Below are 18,844 nucleotides of genomic sequence, written 5' to 3'. Positions count from 1 at the left end.
CATTTTTTGCTTTACTGTTAATTGTTTCATCAGATACTTTTATCTTAAACATTTTCTTTAATTAACAAACTTGTCATACTTTCTGCTTGCTTGATATTGTGGTTTGTGCCCTTGTAATGCCCCTTTTTCATCTTTCATATCAAGTAAATTATTTGTTTTATTTTTCATTTTCTTGATTCTTTCTGGTTATGTGTGTGCTCTCTTCTCTCAGTTTTACCTTCACTGTCATCTTTACATCTTATGGCTCGGAATATTCTTCTCTCTTCCATCCCACTTCTGACACCATGTCGCTTTCGTGTTAGGCATGAATAAACAAATCTTTGTGGGTTCTGTTCAAGCAGCTTGATTTCATACAAACACATTACTATTGTTGACTATTGACTATAACTTAAGCAACTTACATACAAACTAACAACTGCGATCATGCATGCCCACTCTCTGGCTGCTTCTACGAAATGGCACTAGGGATTGCATGTGTCTGGAATTTATACATGCACATACAGACTCGCATGCTTCTTAAAGATATAGCACACACACTTTACACTCTGATCTACATCTATGATGGGTAAAAGAATGGCAAATGTGTTGCCATAATTGATAGATATGGATCACTGTGGTTTTGCAAATGGGAGGCAAACATTTGACAATATTAATAGAACAATACTGATCCAGAGGGAAGCAGAATGCAAGAAAATACCACTGTTGTTGTTAGATTTAGATGCAGAGAAAGCATTCAACAGATTAAGTTGGGATTTTTATGATTAGGGTGAAGGAATTTGCACTCATTGATACGTTAATAAGGTTTATTATGAGGATATATGAGGGATAGAAGGCAAAAATGAAAGTGGGGGAATTCCTTTCAGATGAGTTCTGTTTGAATAGAGGAACCAGGCAGGGGTATCCTCTTTCTCCTTTGTTATTTGCATTATATTTATATCCATTGGCAAAGGAAATAAGGGACTCAGAAATTTAAGGATGTAATTCATATGGAAATCAAGAAAAGTTAGCTTTATTTGCAGAAAATATTATTGTGTACCTGATAAAACGAGAAAAGGACATCTCAGTGTTGCGGAACATTCAGAGACAGTTTCAAGTTTTTTCAGGATATAAAATTAATGAAGATAAAACAAAGGCTATAGCTGTAAACTCTGTACCCACATATGAATTGGTTCAGCAATATCCATATTTATGGGAACATGATAAAATGAAGTATTTAGGAGTATTGGTTAAAAGTGCTTTTCATATTGCAGCTAAGGATACACAGAAAGAGACTAAACAAAAGATAATACAAAAACTGGGAAACTGAAAACTCTTGTCTATGGATATGGACAGCAAGATACAAACCATAAAAATGTTTTTAGCTCCTTTTGCTTCATACACAGGCCAGGCATATTTTTATCAATTTTGGATAGTAGTTGATAAGTAGTTGAAGGATTATATCTAGGAGGGGAAGATGGCAAGAGTCAAGTGAGTGTAGATGATACTTCCAAAAGAACAAGGAGGTTTGAGATTACCTGATTTGAAGGGATATTTTTGAGCTAGACAGTTGTATGTAACGCAGGCAGAAAGCTACAATTCAAGGTGGAAATGGATAATCATGAAGCAGGGGGAAACATAAGCAATAATGAGAAAATGGGATTTTGGATGCAGATCCTTAAGGAGAATAACAAAAGTCTTACAGAATGTTATATTCATAAAGCAGCAGAAAGTATTCTAAGAACTAAGCCAACATGGGAATGGAAAAAAGAGATTCTGCCAACAGGGATGACTGCAGTTAAGGACAAGGAAAATAGCCAGGAGGGTCTGGAATTTACTGTATGAAACTGAGAAAGGAACCAAGGTACTGGGAACAAATAATTAGAAAGAAAAGGTAATAGAGTGGGAAGAAGCTAAGAAGACATTTGGACTGCAGGCTAGAGACTGCACTCGCTATTAGGGATTGATATCAGGGGATCCTGAGTGAAAGACCTGCACTGGTAGAGTTTTTAGTTGGATCTAGAACAGAAGCTTCTGTTAAAAAAGGGATAATTAGTAGGGCATATTAAACAGTGCACAATAACTATAATAATCAATCAGACATGGTTAGAAAAAATTGGGAAAAGGGATTGGATAAGCAATTCACAAAGAAACAAAGGGAGGATATACGTATGACTCCCAAATGTGCAACAAAGTCTAGAAGATTTAGGATTCTTGCTTGGAAATGTTTACATTAGTATTTTAACACCCGAAGCAGACTCCAAAGAATTTTTCCTCAAGTATATGGCAAATGTTGGAGGTGTGATGGGGAAGAATGATGCAAGCAGGACTATATGTTTTGGGAGTATAATGAGTTGGCATACTTTAAAAATTTCCTAAAGAGTACTCTGTTAGAAATGCTGAGTAAGCAAATGGATGTAACTAAGGAAATGGTGTTTTGATCTGGGATACAAGAGCTGAATTGCCTAGACATAGTAATGCCTTGTTAAGTTTAATTCTGGTGGCTACCAAAAAAGTAGTTACTGGAAAAGGGTAACTGAAGTCTAAACCAACCATATTGGAAGCAGCAAATATTGTAACAGAGATAAAAGAATTGGAAGTGGAATCTTTAGAAAAGAGTAGGGACAAATTACACAGAAAAAAAATGGAAATTGTGGGAACAATCCATCCATCCACAACCCCTTTTTCCCATTTTTTGCACATAGGGTCAGGATGTCATTTCAATAGTGATGATCATCTAGAGCCACATGTAGAAAAATGATTTAGAGTGGAAATGATTAAAGGAAGGCAGAAATTGTTCAACTTATGTAATGTTGGATTGATTACACTGACAGAAGAATATATGTGATGTGTAATGTTTGTAACTGTGAACATACTAATATGGTTTGTTTTCTTTTATATTTCTGTTATATAAATAAAAGTAAGTTTGTCTGTCACAAGTGATATTTCAATAAAGTTGTTACAGAAACAAGATACCATTTTTAAACCATTCTTTACAAGTAAAGCCAATCTAGATCTGAAAAAAGGGCCGTGCTTCTTTTTTAATGCATTAGCTAAATAAATTAACTGATGATATGACCTTTTCAGCAACAACCTGTGCTAGCTGGTAACAAGATAGTCATATCAGTAAAATGGGCAAACTCCATAGTGCCGGCAGTAAAAGATTAGTTAAGCCGTATTGCATCTAAGAATATTATTACACAAATGCAAAATATATTCAAATGTGTTAGCTCTGTGCCATAGAGTGACAAACCCTGACTACAGCTCAGATGGCTATGGTTCAATTAAATATCCATGTTGCTAGAAAATTTGACTGGGGATGAAACAGGAATAAGGCTTACGTCTGCTCTCCTTTGTTTGTGGGGACAGTGGTGAGGGAATGCCTTGATTCATAGTTCTCAGTTGTGGCAGGGAAAAGACTAACAGTCTCACTTTCTATGTGGAGCACAGGCTAAGTGAGGGGTACACAACTCATGAAGACCTAGAGATGCCCTCGAGTCACCCATGAGCATTCCCCCTTGAACAATAACCAGCATGCAGGGTAGGATATGTCACAGCATAGAGAGAAAACTCATGCAAACAGAAGTGATGATACAACAGGCTGCATCTCCTCTCTGCCTTCTACGAGTCTGAAATAAGAGGCTGGCATCTCTTGGTTTCAGAGGAAGCCCAGACAGGATGATTTACTGATTGATGTGTGGAATGCCAGATTACAGAGAAAGTATGGTTACCACAAACCAAAAATACATAAATAAATAAATAGCCAAGGTTGGTTGACCTTCATTGTCTTAGTTATATAAAACACTGGATTGTAAAGTTGGCTGACCCTAGCAAACATATGGTTTCATGCATTAACTGTGAAGACAGAAAAGGCATGTCAGTTACTACCATGGATTCAGAATCAGATAATTATCCAACTTATAAACTATTCAGGGAACCATTCGACAATACTGTTAGATATTATTCTTCAATCCCAAATGGGCTTGCAAACACTTAAAGGCTTCCCAACTCCATTAAGGTTAGTAAAGTTAGCTATAGAGATAGATGGAGAAGATGAACTGTCCAGGGACATAAAGGTCAGCCCAAGAGACAAAGTGCCATAGCTTAACTGCTTGCCTGCAGAAGTACATTGGATCTGCCTCACAGAATATTGTACTGGTAATACTGTCCTTGTTTAACACTTTCACATGCAGAGAGGATCTTATTTCTACCTTATTGTTCTCCCTAAACCAAGGAAACACTTCCATCATCACCATAATGCCAGCCCCATAGAGGTCAGTTTTGCTAATTATTGTATGGAATAAAATATATTACAATTAAAGCAGCTAGATTCGAAAGGATCATAACAAACATATCCACAGTACAAATTGCTTTTTTCCTGGTCAGATCCAGTGTGAATCAAATCAGAACTTTACTATTGTGCATATAGAATATTCAAGTACCAGTAAACCCAATCACCACTAGAAAACATTCATACTCATTCAGAAGGCTTTCAGCTCTGTAAAACAGGTATGCCTATGGAAGGCACTGAATCTCTCACTACCCATGTGATATGATAAAATCAAAAAGGTTTCCACCACAGCTCAGTAGCAAAGTTAAATGGTAGTAGCGCCTTAACAGTGATTTTCTCCCTTAGGACATGAAGTGGATGGAGTTTCTCGCCACTTTGTTTGATATTATTGTTGAGTAATTTGTCAGGTTAATTCAGATAGACAGAAACCTCAAGGAATAGCAGATGGTGAACAGTGAGGATAAGGTGCCTATCTTTGCCTGTTCTTGTATAGTGACCCAACCACAAATACACAGGTATTAAGGCATTCATTACTGATACCTTTTGCTACATATAGCAGCTAAATGTGAAAAAACTCACTTTTCTAATCAACCAACAAGCAAAGGTTTTGTAAGGTATGCAGCACACACCACACCCTTGAAACCAGTGGTGCCTTAATTATTTGGACATTGGGATGTCAGTTAAAGTAAACAGTATAGTGAATATTATTTCCAACCCTAATGAAGTCACCTCTGTATAGATTTACATGTTTACAAGGCCCCCAAGTTATCCATGTGTGGTAAAATAAATATTTTCAAGCAGATGTTCTTCCCCAAGAACCTTTACATCCAAATTCATATATCTTAAAAGCCTTATGAAAAAGGCTTTTTAAAATTCATGGACTCATCAAGCAGTTTCTCCAGAAAGGGTAGGTGTCATACTGGAACCATATATACTTTAAGCTTACCAAGAACATGGTGCTGGGGAGCCTACCAGATGTTCATTATATTGATCACTGTTGCAGTAGCCTTAGCCATATGGGCTACATCCTCCCAAGGATATGACATATATACGTCAAGCTTACCAAGAACATGGTGCTGGGGAGCCTACCAGATGTTCATTATATTGATCACTATTGCAGTAGCCTTAGCCATACGGGCTACATCCTCCCAAGGATATGACATATATAATGCCAAGAACATGGTGCTGGGGAGCCTACCAGATGTTCATTATATTGATCACTATTGCAGTAGAATAATAAAAAATAGTGAGCCAAACAGCCAAATAAACTGAGAAAAGTAGAATGAAACTATTGCAGTAGCCTTAGCCATATGGGCTACATCCTCCCAAGGATATGACAGTCAGCCAGATTCCAAACCTTCAGGTCACCTTCTATATGCCCAAACCATCAGGCAGGTTGAGCTGAGCTGACTAAAAGACAAGTTGAGTCCCAAGCCCTTAGGAAAAAAGCTTAATTTTAATAACTTTGTTTATTTTTGATACTTTCCTCTTCAGGAAAATTATCTTAAAGCTAGGAGCTTGTGTTTTAATGGACAGTCAGGCGATTGTATTATAATTTTAATCAGGAGCTCACTTTTTTGTCAGTTTAAAAATCATTTAAAGTAACTAAAACAATTTTTCTGTTGAAAAATTGTTTTTATTTTAATTTATGTGGCTCACTGTGTTTGTCTGTGAAAAAAGTGACTTTTAAAGAATTTTTACTGGCATTTGCTGCTTCTTTCCCCCTGGGAAAGAGGCACGATTTTCAGTCCGACCATGGCAATCTGACAGTCCTTCTTCCAGCCACAAAAAGAAACAGTTGAGCAAACAGCCTTTGCCACCACAGCAGGCTAGTAATTTGCCTCAGCCAGAGGTGGGTGACTCTGCAGTGACCATCATTTGTTCCTCAGACCACTCATCGTTTACCCCAGATCCCTCTGGTGTAGCACCTACAGCGATTATGGATCAGAGGTCAGCCACATCCTCTGCAGATGTTGGAATCCTCTCACTGGCCAAGGCACAGCCTCTGGAAGAAGGAACAGGGAAATCTTCTCTTTTCTTTTTGTCAGAATGTTGTGTCCATCCCTGGGGAAGCTGTTGCTACCACTAATAAAACTGCTGGCCATATTTTTGCTGTCAAAAAGAAAGAGAAAACTAAACATGTATCTACTCCTCCTCGAACTTGTATAGACAGGAGTAGTTTAATGGATCTGGTTCAGGGTTTAATTCAGGCTTTTAATCCTTCTTGTAAAGTAGCCTCTGGTAAAAGAAATAGGAATACCTCCTTTCCTGAAGGGATTCAATATTCTAAATCTGAACAGGAAGTCTTCTGATTTAGACTCAGAGGAGAGCTTAGTTTCTGACTCTCCCTGTGGAGGGTTCTCTTTCTCTGAGACTATTTATAGAATGTGCTAGTGTTTTCAGTGGGACAACACTAAGATTTCTCACTGTCTAAGAAAATACTATGAACTGTTACAGAAGGAAATTTCAGAACTTGCACGCATTTCTCCATTTCTGTCAGCTATGAAGTGTGTGTGTGTGTGTGTGTGTGTGTGTGTGTGTGTGTGTGTGTGTGTGTGTGTGTGTGTGTGTGTGTGTGTGTGTGTGTGTGTGTGTGTGTGTGTGTAAGTGTGTTACTGTCTGCAATTTTCCTGACAGTCGCTGCCCCTAAAAAGGCAGATAGGATATATAATGTTTCTCAGTCTTTGAAGTTTTTGTACATTCTTCTCAATCCTGATCCACCAGCTATAAATTTAGTTAATCCTTCTGCTGCTAAACACTTTATATCCCTTCATTATCTCTCACCAGCCTCTCCCTTCCCTTTCTAACTTTCCTTCTTCCTCTTCTCCATTAACCTCCTGTTCCTCTGAATGCCAGCACCTTGATTCAATTTCACTTCCATTCTTCTAATGAATTCCTGTTATGCTTCATCTCCCATTCGCATCTTTCTTACCACATTGTACCTCTCTTTCTGATCCTGAAACTGCTGTAGGAGCACTGTATATATTGTCCTACCTTTAGGCCATTATTGTGTTTATTATGCTTAAACCATTGAGTAGTTGTAATTTCATGTATTGCTGCATAATCTATGTTATTTTCTTAGTCATTGTGTTTAGATTATGTTGCAATTTTTACACTGTTTGGGCACTGCACCCTGGAGCTTCCCTTTGAAAGGGCCTTTGGCTCAAGAAGACCATAACATTAACTGCGATTTGGATGAGATTTGCTGAACAAGATTCTAGTACAAACAAACCGAATGAAAAAATAAGCAAGGCAAATCACCAAAAAAAGTACAGTTATAACTTACAAGTTTAGCAAGACAGCAAAACACAAAAATATATACCTGACGTGAGTATCCATCTTACTCTTATAAACATCACTCGAATCGATTCTAAGCATGTCTAGTTCAGATGCAAAGCAATGATGTTACGGATAAACATCACATGCTAGGGCTTCACAGAGCAATACTAGAAGATGAAAAAGAAAGGGAAGAGCTGTATTTGTTGTAGGGGATAGGTATTATCCATAGAATTGTAACGACAAGTGACTGGTATATGGAAAACGTGACAATGAGGAAGAAAGTGAATAACAAGAGAGTTAAGCTTTAAAATGAGCGAAACAGAGGGAGGTAGTATAAATAGGTTACCTCAAAGTTATCAGTGATTCACCCCAAGATATTTCTGCAATTTAAGGTACCCCTTCTCACCTCAGATTATGAACTGCTGGTGGGTTTCATTTGTATTGCAATAGGCATACCTTTATACAATAAAAGAATCAGAAAATAACAAATTTGCCTTAACTAGACAGTAAAGGAAACCTACAGTATAATATACATTGCATGTGCATACATTAAATAACACATGCCTTTCATATATCCACTACTGCAACACGTTTACAGGCATATGGTGCATGTTTAACCTACATGTACTTAAGCCCCACCTGAATGTGAGATACTGCCAGAATTGTATAAGGAAGGAGAGACAAATCTTCAGTGGCACACAGCAAAAACAGATCTCAGGAAGTGAGCTGTCCTGCAGGTTAGTAAAAGGAGTGACTGATCTCTGATTTAAACTTTTCTTTCTTGCAGATTTTTATCCACATGCTGCCTAAATATTTACGAATCCAGCGGCCTAAACAAGAAACCCTACTGAAAGCCGAGTTTCAACCCAAGCGTGAAAATCTGACGAAAACGCACTGGGTGACAGATGAGTACTTCATCCGTAAACCTAATACAGAGTTCATTTTTCCAAAGGAAAGCAAGTAAGGCAAAGCTGTCTTCCTCTCCCTGTATTTTATCATGCAGTCTTCCTCCATTGCACTACAGTTCTTTTTTACATAGTCTGTTTTCTGAAAAGGTCATATTAAATAAACAAAAAAACATGTAGGTGAAGTAAATGTTCTGTGCATTGTGTATATGTGAATATGAAAAGAAGTTAAACAGTTAACATACACACTGAGCCAAGAATATATAGCTTATAACTCTGCACATAAGGTGGCACTTATAACCTTCTCTTAGTAAAGGTTTTCTATGCTATCCACAATTCCATAGTAATTCATTGGTTTTGTTACAGCTTTGCTCAGACATATTAATTAGGGTTTTCTTGTATGAAGTGTAGTACAATTGACAGCTTGTTGTAATAACAAATATTTTTCACAAAATATGTTATGGTTTTAAGAAATATGGTGTTAACTGCTCATTTTTAATTATTCACCAGTTTACAGTTCTAAGCTAAAATATAAAAACAGCTGAGTGGACTGTCCTGCCCTCATTTAAATTTTTCAGTACTTGATCACACATTTGCAACATATCAGGCATTTGAGCTATACTACCCGGCAATGAAAAGTGACATTCTCATGTTCTAACTGTTTTCTCAAGCTGATTCTATTCGATAAAGCAAAGAGTAGTTGCTATATGTCATCTGTATAGGTCCCCATTGTAATTCTGAGAACAGTACTTGCGATCCTCAGAATATGAGCCCCTACCTGTTAGTGAGTGGAAATATACACCAAGATCAAGGATGCAGTACCTTTAAATACCATCTGTTCTCAGATGCAGCAACTTCAGATATAGTTTATCTACAGTGGATATAAAAAGTTTACACACCCCTGTTAAAATGCCAGGTTTTTGTGATATAAAAAAGAGACCACAATAAATCATTTCAAAACTTTTCTCACCTTTAATGTGACCTATAACCTGTACAATTCAATTGAAAAACAAAAAATATGTTAGGGGAAAAATATAAAAAAATAAAAAATGTACAATAAGCTGGTTGCATAAGTGTGTACACCCTTAAATTAATACTTTGTTGAAGCACCTTTATTATTCATTGAATTATTATTTCTTCCATTTCAGCCTATACACAAAAGCCACACACCCTTCATACTCTCTCCAATGAAGGGGTGTGGCTTTTGCGTATGGGCTGAAATTACTGAATGAAGTACTAGGAAAGCCTGGAGAAGGTGACGTCACTACAGCGACCACAGAGGCAAATGCCGTGAGATGGTCAGAGCACTTAAATGGGAGAAATACAACAGCGACTGTGGAAAATGTTCCTAAAAGATCTTCAAAACAAGTTGCAGGAGCAAAAGGACCCATAGAGGTATCAACTAACATGCCGCCAGTGACAAACATGAGTAGTCAGCCTGTAGAGACTGTAGAAGTGGGTACTCAATCAGCCATAAAGCCACGCAAAGAAAGCCAACAAACAGTGGAAGTTTATCAAAGAATTAATAGTGAGGAAAGAACTTGGGCACAAGTGACAGCTAATGAAAGAAATAATAATTCAATGAATAATAAAGGTTATTCAAAAAATGTTTTTTCCAGAAACAAAAAACACAAAATGAACTGAAAGAAAATGAGGACATGGGTACTGTAAATTTTAAAGTTGTAAATTTCAGCAAATATTATCTGAAGAAGAATGTATAGTATTAAGTAAAGGATGGAATGTTGCACCATCCCAGACAGCGAATAAACTTAATACTGTGAATGAAGAGACTATGTAAGACAGTTGAATATGAATGTTCTGTTTGATAAAAGTGAAGTACAAAAATGTAATTTTTATAAACCTAGTAGTTTTAATCCACTCTTGTTGAAAGAATTGGAAATGTTTTTAAATATATGTGAAGTACAAATCATTAATATTCTGGACAATAAGGCTGAATATAAATATTTTAATATGTCTAGAAATGAAAAATATGGTTTTGATAAACTGCTGAAAAAAGATAATATTTTATGTATGAAAGCTGATAAGGGGGGTCATTGGTGGTGCTAGATAGGGAAGATTATGAAAGACAAATTAATTTATTATCAGATGGAAAGTTCTATAAGAAAATTAGTACTAAAGAAGTGAAAAAAGGTTATGCGATGATTGACTCGCGCATAGAAGAATGTTTTTTGGCAGGAAGGATAGATGATAGAACTAAGAAATGTTTGATTAATACAAACCCGAAGATTAGTAAGATCTATGTAATCCCTAAAATCCACAAAAAGTTGAATGAGCCCCCATTAAGACCCATAGTGGCAAGTGCCAATAGTAAAACAGAAGGGTTGTCAGTTTTTGTTGACAAACATTTGCAAAAGGCAGTTTTATCTAATTCTACATATATAAAGGATAGCTTTGATTTTATAAATAAAATTGAAGAAAATACTGTGAATGATTCTGATTTATTAGTGACGTTAGATGTCAAGTCACTTTATACTATGATTCCAAATGAAGAAGGGATGGAGACAGTAAGGCTGGAATTGTTAAGAACTAGAATGTTTTTGATTAATACTATAGGGTTGTTAATGGAAATGATAGACATGGTTTTAAGCTATAATTTCTTGTCCTTTTATTTATGTGCAAGTTAATGGTGTAGCTGTGGGTGCATCATTAGCCCCTAGCTACGCAAATGTATTTATGCATGGGTGGGAGGCAGCTAATACACTGGAAAGCAAATTCAATAAGCATATTATCAAAATGGTATGTTTTATTGACGATGTTTTCCTAGCGTGGAAAGGAACACTTGTTGATTTGGAAGAATTTATACACTATACAAACAATGTGTGTTCATATTTGAAATTTACTTATCAATTTAATTATAGTGAAATTAATTACCTGGATTTGACCATTTTTAAAGAAAATAAGAAGTTAGTAGGTAAGGTGTATAAAAAAGAAGTTCAGAATAATTGTTATTTACACTATTCTTGTATGCATCCCAAAAAACTAAGATGAATGTAGTGAAGGGACAGTTAAAAAGGATTAGTAGTTTAACCAAAAAAAGATGATAATTTCCTTGAGAAAGCTAAGTTCTTTTGTAACAAAATTGAAAAAAGAGGTTATCCATCTGTAGACATGAATAAATTTCTTCAAGAGCAGATAGATGAAAGGAATAGTAAAGTAAATGGCATTGATAATAGCAAAAATGAATATGTAAGGGCTATGGCTATACAACATAGTGTAGACACACAGGCCATTAAGAATGTTATTAAGAAGAATTGGGGGTTATTTAAAGCCAATAGTGAGTTAATTAGTAAAACAGGAACTAGTCCAAAAGTTGTACAAAAGAAAGTTAAAAGCTTTAAAAATTACTTTCAAGGGAAATTGAGTAAAAGTTATCAAACAGAACAGAGAAGTGGTGTGATTAAATGTTACAGTTGTAATATGTGTCATTTGTTATATACTGAAAGGAGTGAGTTAGAAGTGGGAAACAGTAAAGTGAGAATACCAGGGATGTTTAGTTGTAAATCTAAGAATGTGATTTATCTCATAGTGTGAATGGAATGTAAAAGTTTTTATACTGGAAGAACTACATGAGAGTTAAATAAAAGAATATATGAACATAAACACACTATCCAAATAGGTGATGATAAAAATGCTATGAGCATACACTATAAAGGAAGTAAATGTACAGTAAATTATAAGTTTTTAGTGTTAGAATCCCTGGCTAATACTATTAATATTGTGAATATATAAGATGAGTTAGGCTGGCTTGAATACTGCTGGCAAGTTAGATCAAATGCTTGTTTTCCCCATGGGTTAAATAACAGAAAATAATTTATTATGTATTTAAAAAGAAAGGGTTAAAACATTAAAGGTAGCTTGAGTTAAAATTAATTTTTTTTAATTTTTATTTAATATGTATACTAAGTTGATGATGTTTTCATTTATCATGTGATTGATGATGTAAGTTTTATTATGTGATTAGAATTGTTATTTAAGTGTGCATGATTATGGGTACCTCAGTCTGAAGAAGTCTCTTATTGTGATTATTTGGAGATGAAAGCGCTTACTTGAGTTTTTTGTACTTTTGGAATAAAGTGCTGGTTGTCCAGCAGTTTCTGCATTATTTTGTGTATCCAGCTGTTTGCCGTTTCTGCTCCTTTGGAGAAAGTGATCTAATAGAACATCAACTGAAGAGGTAAGTTTACTTACACAAAGGTACTATGTTCAATGTTAGATCACTAATGCAGTAAATTAAGCTTTATGAGTTTATTATATAGGGAAGAGGAAGTAATTCAAGAATCCAGGTGACTCTGGAGAAGGGTCCTAGCAAAGTTTGTTCTGGACCAGAAAAAGGAATCTAGTTTGTAGTACTTTGTAAAAGTATGTACAAGGGACTAAGTTGCTGTTTCTAGAATACTGCTAGAGTCTAACCCTTTCTAAAAAGCCACAGAAGAAGTCAAAGCCCTGGTAGAGTGAGTCATGACCCTGCCTGGAAGTGAGTAGTTATTGTGAGAAGAGGAGAAGGAAAGAGCACGAGACAACAATCTAGAAATTGTCTGGACTGACACAGTATTTGTCCTTTCTTCTTACCTTCATATGAAACAAACATCTTATTAGCTTTCCTGAAGGACTTAATTCTGTCTGCGTAATATCTCAGCTGTCTGTGGACATCCAGAGTATGCAAGATTGTTTCTCCCTCAATTATATATTCTGGAATATATTGAATGAAGGTAAACTCTGAAACCACTTTAGGCATAAAAGGAGGATTTGTTTTCAAAGAAACCCTGTCCGTGTAGAAAATAAGGTCGGATTGACTCACCATAAAAGCTTGTAAGTCAGAAAGTTTTCTTGCAGAAGTCAGAGTAACACCATCCTCCATGTTAAGGACCTCAAGTCAGCCTCATGAGCTGTTTTTTGCAAAAGGAAGTAATGTTAACATCTCAAATTCCATCACTGTGATTCACAAAAATAAAAGGTTATGATGCTGATACTAATCTGATCTGAGGTACCACTGAATTTTTCTCATGCAAAGTCTGATCAAGGTAGTTTTTATAAAGATAAGGCCATGAAACCTAGAATCCTAAGAAATTCATTGGCAAAAGTCAGGGACTGGTTGGAAAAAAAGGTCAATAAGATGTTCTTTATACTGATCACTCCTGCAGTAGCCTTAACTATATGGGGTTATATCCTGCCAAGGATATGACAGCTGACCAGCTTCCAAAGATTCAGGGCACCTTCCATGCACCCAAACTGTCAAACAACTCAAGCTGGGCTGACTATAAGACAAATTTGGGCACAAACCCTTCAGAGTTTTCCTGCTGCCAAAGACTATGCTTCTCTGAGGCTTTTGAGTATTGATGGTTGGCTTGTGCTTTCCTATACTGGGCAGATAAGTTCCTTTCAGGGGAAACAATTCCATTTTCTTAGATTTACTGATGTTTTACTTTCCTCTTCAGGAAAGTTATTTTAAAGCTAGAAGTGCTGTGTTTTAATGGACTGTCCAGGGATTGTAATGTACTTTCAAATGTTGCACTCGTTTTTTTCTGTTGGTTTAAAAGTAGTATAAGCTAGCTGAAAACATATTTTCTGTGGAGAAATTGTGTTTATTTTTCCATTGTGGGATTTTCATGGTATTTGAAAGTGTTTTACTCTGTTTTTCTGTCAAAAAGTAATTGTAGTTTTACCGGCATTTGCTGTTGTCTTTCTTAGAAAAGAGGCACCATATTCAGCTTGAAAATGGAACAGACTGTCAGTCCCATGGCCAGTCCTTCTTCCAGACACAAAAAAGTTATGCAAACAGCCTTCGAGACCACAGCTGGCTAGCAATTTGTCTCAGCCACAGGTGGGTGATTGCATTGTGGTGATTTGTTGTACCTCAGACCACTGATCTTTTACTCTGGATCCTCTGGTTAGCACATACAGTCACTATGGACCAGGGGTTAACCACTTCCTCTGCTGCTGTATGAGTCCCCTCAGTGGGCAAGGGAGAAACACTCTTGTTGGTCCTGGGAGAAGGAACAGGGAAGGTTTTTCTGTTGTTTCAGAATGCTCTGCACATCCCTGGTGAGGCAGCGGCTGCCATTAGTGACACATTCGGTCCAATTTTTCCTTTCAACAAGAAACAGAAAACCAAGCATGCATCTACCCCTCCTCAAATTTCTTTGGATAGAAGTACTTTACTGGGACTGGCTAAGGGTTTAATTCAGTTTATTGAGCCTTCTTGCAGAATAGCTTTTGGTAAAAGAAAGAGGGATGCCTCTTTTCCTGAAGAGATGCAACATTCTGAATTTGAACAGGAGGCTGCAGGGATGAAGTCAGGGTTTTGGCCTCAGATTTCTGATTCAGACTCAGAGGAGACCTCAGTAGATGATTGTCATTGTGAGGAATTTACTTTCTCTGAGACTGTTGCTAAAATGTCCCAATGTTTTTAGTGTGAGATCACTGAGGTTTCTCAATCCCTCAGAAAACACTGTAAGTTTTTACAGAAGTATTTTCCAGAACCTGCACCCATTTTTCCTGTCTTGTCTGCTTTACAGGATGTGTGTGTTACTGCATCTTCTTTCTTTGGCACTAAAAACATCCTTGAATAAAAACCTTTCCCAGCTTGGGAAGAAGGAACTGGTTCTAAAACTCCCTGAGATAGCATATGTTGAAGGACACGGGAAATACTGGAGTCTGGTCTGATGGTTGAGGAATTGCTCCCTGTAAAGGTAAGATTTCCTCCTATTGCCATCTGTAACTTTAATGAATGTTCTTCAGAACCCATTTGTCTGAAACTATCTGTTGCCAAAGAGAAAAGTAGAGATTCAGACTTTCTGGTAGGGAAAAGGGACTGCTAGGGTGGGAGGGGGGAGGTCCCTTAAACAGTCATTCTGACTTGTTGGACTGCCCTTGTTTTTTTTGGGCGGGGTTCCTGAATTCTTTTTTAAACCCCCTGCCATTTCTTCTTAAATGTCTGCATTTTGGTGAGGGTGTTTGTTTAGGTTTTTGCTGAAACTGGATTAGAGAATCCATTAGAAAATTAGGAAAACAAGAGCCGAAAACTCTTAGAGATTCCTTGTATCAGCTTACCCCTTTCATCACATTTTTGATGCCCTCTGCAGAAGAACCAAAAACTAAATTTCTATGTGAAGGAGAATTCAAAATTTCATTTTTCACATCATGTAGGAGTTTCTGAGAACATAAGCAGGCAAACCTCCTCAAATCAGTACCAGTGGCCATAGTCCAGGAAAAAGTACTAACTGAGTCATACAAATACTGTAAACAACAAGCTGTGGCCTGTGAAATGGAAGAAACTAAATAATTTAAAGCAGATCCTCCTCAAAAAAAGAAACTGCAGACAAAACATTCCTCATACTTTCACAATTAGTCAGAATAAACGTTAACATATGAGCCTGTCAGAAAGAATAGGATTGGAATTAGCCAAATGTTTAGCAGCAGCAGGATTAGCTAAAGCTATAACTGCTGGGCCAGGTTCGAGATGAGTTTATAAAAGCTTAAAAGACTGAGGAACTTTATACATTCTATCTTAATTTTTGGAGCAGCAGCTTGACTATCAGGAAAATTGCATGCAGTGATCCAACCATCCTCCAAAACTGACAGAATTGGAGGAGTGGGTGTAAGCTCTAGAAATTCCTTGTGTAATAGCTCATAGTATTTTTGAGGGACGGAAAACATTAGTGTTCTCCCAATAAAAACACTGGCAGATTCTGCAAATAGTCTCAGAGAAAGATAAACTCCCAAAGGGGAAATCAGAAATGGAGCTTTTCTCTGAGTCTAAATCAGACAACTGGGAAGAAAACCCTGTATCTGTCGCTTTACCTTCCTGTCCAGATTCAGAATTTTGAATCTTTTCAAAAAGAGAAGTATCTTTCTTTCTTTTACCAGAAACCACTTAAGAAGGTTCAATAGCTTGAATTAGACCCTGAGTCAGACCCCAGTACTCCCTGTCTAAGAAACTTTGAGGTGAAATAGATACATGTTTAGTTTTTGGAGGGGGGGGTTGACAGGAAAAAAAAGGGACAACAATGTTATTAATGGCAGCAGAAACTTCCCCAGGGATGGGCACAACATTCTGATCCAACAGGGATGTCTTTCCTGTTCCCTCTCCCTTGCCCACTGAGGGGACCCCAACAGCTGCAGAGGACGTAGTTAACCCCTCAACCATAAAGGTTCTATGTGCAACACCAGAGAGATTCAGGATTAAAGATCAGGTCTAAGGTACAACAAATGGCCACAGAAAATCACCCACCTGTGGGTGAGGCAAATTGCTTGCATGTTGTAGTGGCAAAGGCTGTTTGGTTAACTTTTTTTTTTCATGTCTGGATGAAGGACTGACCGTGGGACCATTAGTTTGTTCCATGGTCATGCCAAAAATGATGCTTCTTTCAAGGGTAAGACAAGCAACAAAGCCGGTAAAAAATTTAAAGTCTTTAAAAGTCACTTTTTCCACACAAAACACAGTAAAAATCACTTTAAAGCACTTTGCCAGCCTCAAAAAGTAAAATAGACACAATTTCTTACAAAACAATAGTTTTCAAAACTACTCTGAAGAACGTTTAAACTGACAGGAAAAAAAGTGTGCTCCTGTTCAAAAGCATAGTCCATTAAAACACAAACTCCTATCTCAAAAATAACTTTCCTAAACAGAAAACTACAATAAAACAAAGATTTTTAAATGTGGAAGTTTTTCCCCAAAGGGAACTTATCTGTCCAGCAAAGCAACAGCACAAGCTGACCATCAATCCTCAAAAGCCTGCAGAAAAGCACTCTCTTCAATGACATAAAAAATTCTAAAGGGTTTGGTGTCCAAACATATCTTTTTAGTCATCTCAGCCTGTGACTGATGGTTTGGACATATGGAAGGTGCTCTGAAGCTTTAGATGCTAGCCAGCTGTTACATGGCTAAGGCTACTGCGACATTAATCAATATGATGAACATATTAATTGTTCTATTGTAAAATAAATAACTACACAAAAAAAACAGTTTTTCTTCATAAACATTAAACATATGAAAGTTTTTCCTAACAGAGTACTTATATACCCAGCCTGGAAGGATCACTAGATGACCATCAGTTCCAAGAAGTCCATGAATGGAGCAGACTTCAGCTGGAAAAATCTCTGTAGCTTTTGGCACCCTAACCATTGCTTTTATATAGGTCTTCTTGAGTCCTGCAGTGGTTAGGGAACATGGTAGGTTCCCTTAAGTTTTGAAAGTTTCCCAGCTGTTATACACTAAACAGGATATAACCAAAAATTGATTTAATGTTGAACATCTGAAATTATTTATGTTTACAAGGGGGTGGTAAAACCAATTGGATTAACACAATGACCACTTTAGCAATATTGGCAAAGTTATGGAAAGATGTGTATTATGCCTCTTGGAAATCAAATTTAAGAGCTAGACCTCTACTGAATTCATATTTTGTTAACCTAGTAAGGATTGGTCCCAAGCAACTCAACTGTCCAGAACTTCACATAAACTTGGTCTATAGACACTTTTCAGCCATGGCCCAAGCCACAAGAGCTGTGGCAAGGGGAAATATAATATTTATGGACAATTTAGCACAGCCATGTTTTTGAGAGGAAACCAATGGCCAGAGAAAACCAATAGAGACACAAAGGGATTATGCAGATACCACACAGATAGTAAATGGAAGTCAGTATTGAAGCCTGGACCCTGGATCTGTTAAGCAGAAATGTACCACTCAGGCTAAACCTTAAAATGACTTCCATGTAATAAATCAATAATAAATCAATAATAAATACTTCATAACTAATTCACATTTCATACCTTTTGGTTGTAACATTTCAAATACAAAAATAAACCATGCCTCTTTCTTTAACAACACTTTTACAGCATTTAAATTAACATTATGACAAGAACACTCAAACGTAATATTGAATCTAAACACATCAGCATTCAGGCTATGACACTCTTTGAAGTGCATACCCACTGAACTTTTCTCAATTCCACTATGGATGCCCCTAATGTATTCCCATACCCTCCTTTCTAATCTGCCATGTTGTCTGTCTGACTTACAAGTGCATGGGCAAACAAAGGTATCACTCTACACATAGTCTGAATAATAGGGAGCCCTTAGAGTTCAGCACAGATGTTACCCACAGACCAGATGGGTGTTTGTAGAATAAAGGAAGTTTATAACATGTGATGGAGAAAACATGTATTGCAGGTCAAGATCGCAAGTTCAGCAAATGAGAATTGGATATATGAAACAGCAAAGGGCATGAGAAAAACTTAAAGTCACTGACCACTGTGAAAGTCACAAGATAAGTTGTCTCTCTACTGAAATGTTGGTACTCAAAATAGTAAGTGCTGACAAGCTGGAAAAAAAGACCAAAACCCAGGAAGAGAGTGAATCTTGAAGATCAC

The 18,844-nt window shown here is 36.8% G+C and overlaps 1 protein-coding gene across 2 annotated transcripts in view; it reads left to right on the top strand.

Annotated features, from left to right (window-relative positions):
• The window catches only part of CHRNB1 (cholinergic receptor nicotinic beta 1 subunit), an 826,114-nt gene that overhangs the window by 765,596 nt on the left and 41,674 nt on the right, over nt 1-18,844 (top strand). For both annotated transcript variants that reach the window (XM_044077017.1, XM_044077016.1), the window contains exon 9: nt 8,334-8,506. In XM_044077017.1, the coding sequence (XP_043932952.1) occupies nt 8,334-8,506 (173 nt within the window). The remainder of the gene's footprint in view (nt 1-8,333; nt 8,507-18,844) is intronic.

The sequence above is a fragment of the Protopterus annectens genome, chromosome 7.part0 (genome assembly GCF_019279795.1).
Source record: "Protopterus annectens isolate FY-2018-M chromosome 7.part0, PAN1.0, whole genome shotgun sequence".
Lineage (NCBI taxonomy): Eukaryota > Metazoa > Chordata > Ceratodontiformes > Protopteridae > Protopterus > Protopterus annectens.
This window is presented reverse-complemented; position numbering and strand designations above follow the sequence as displayed.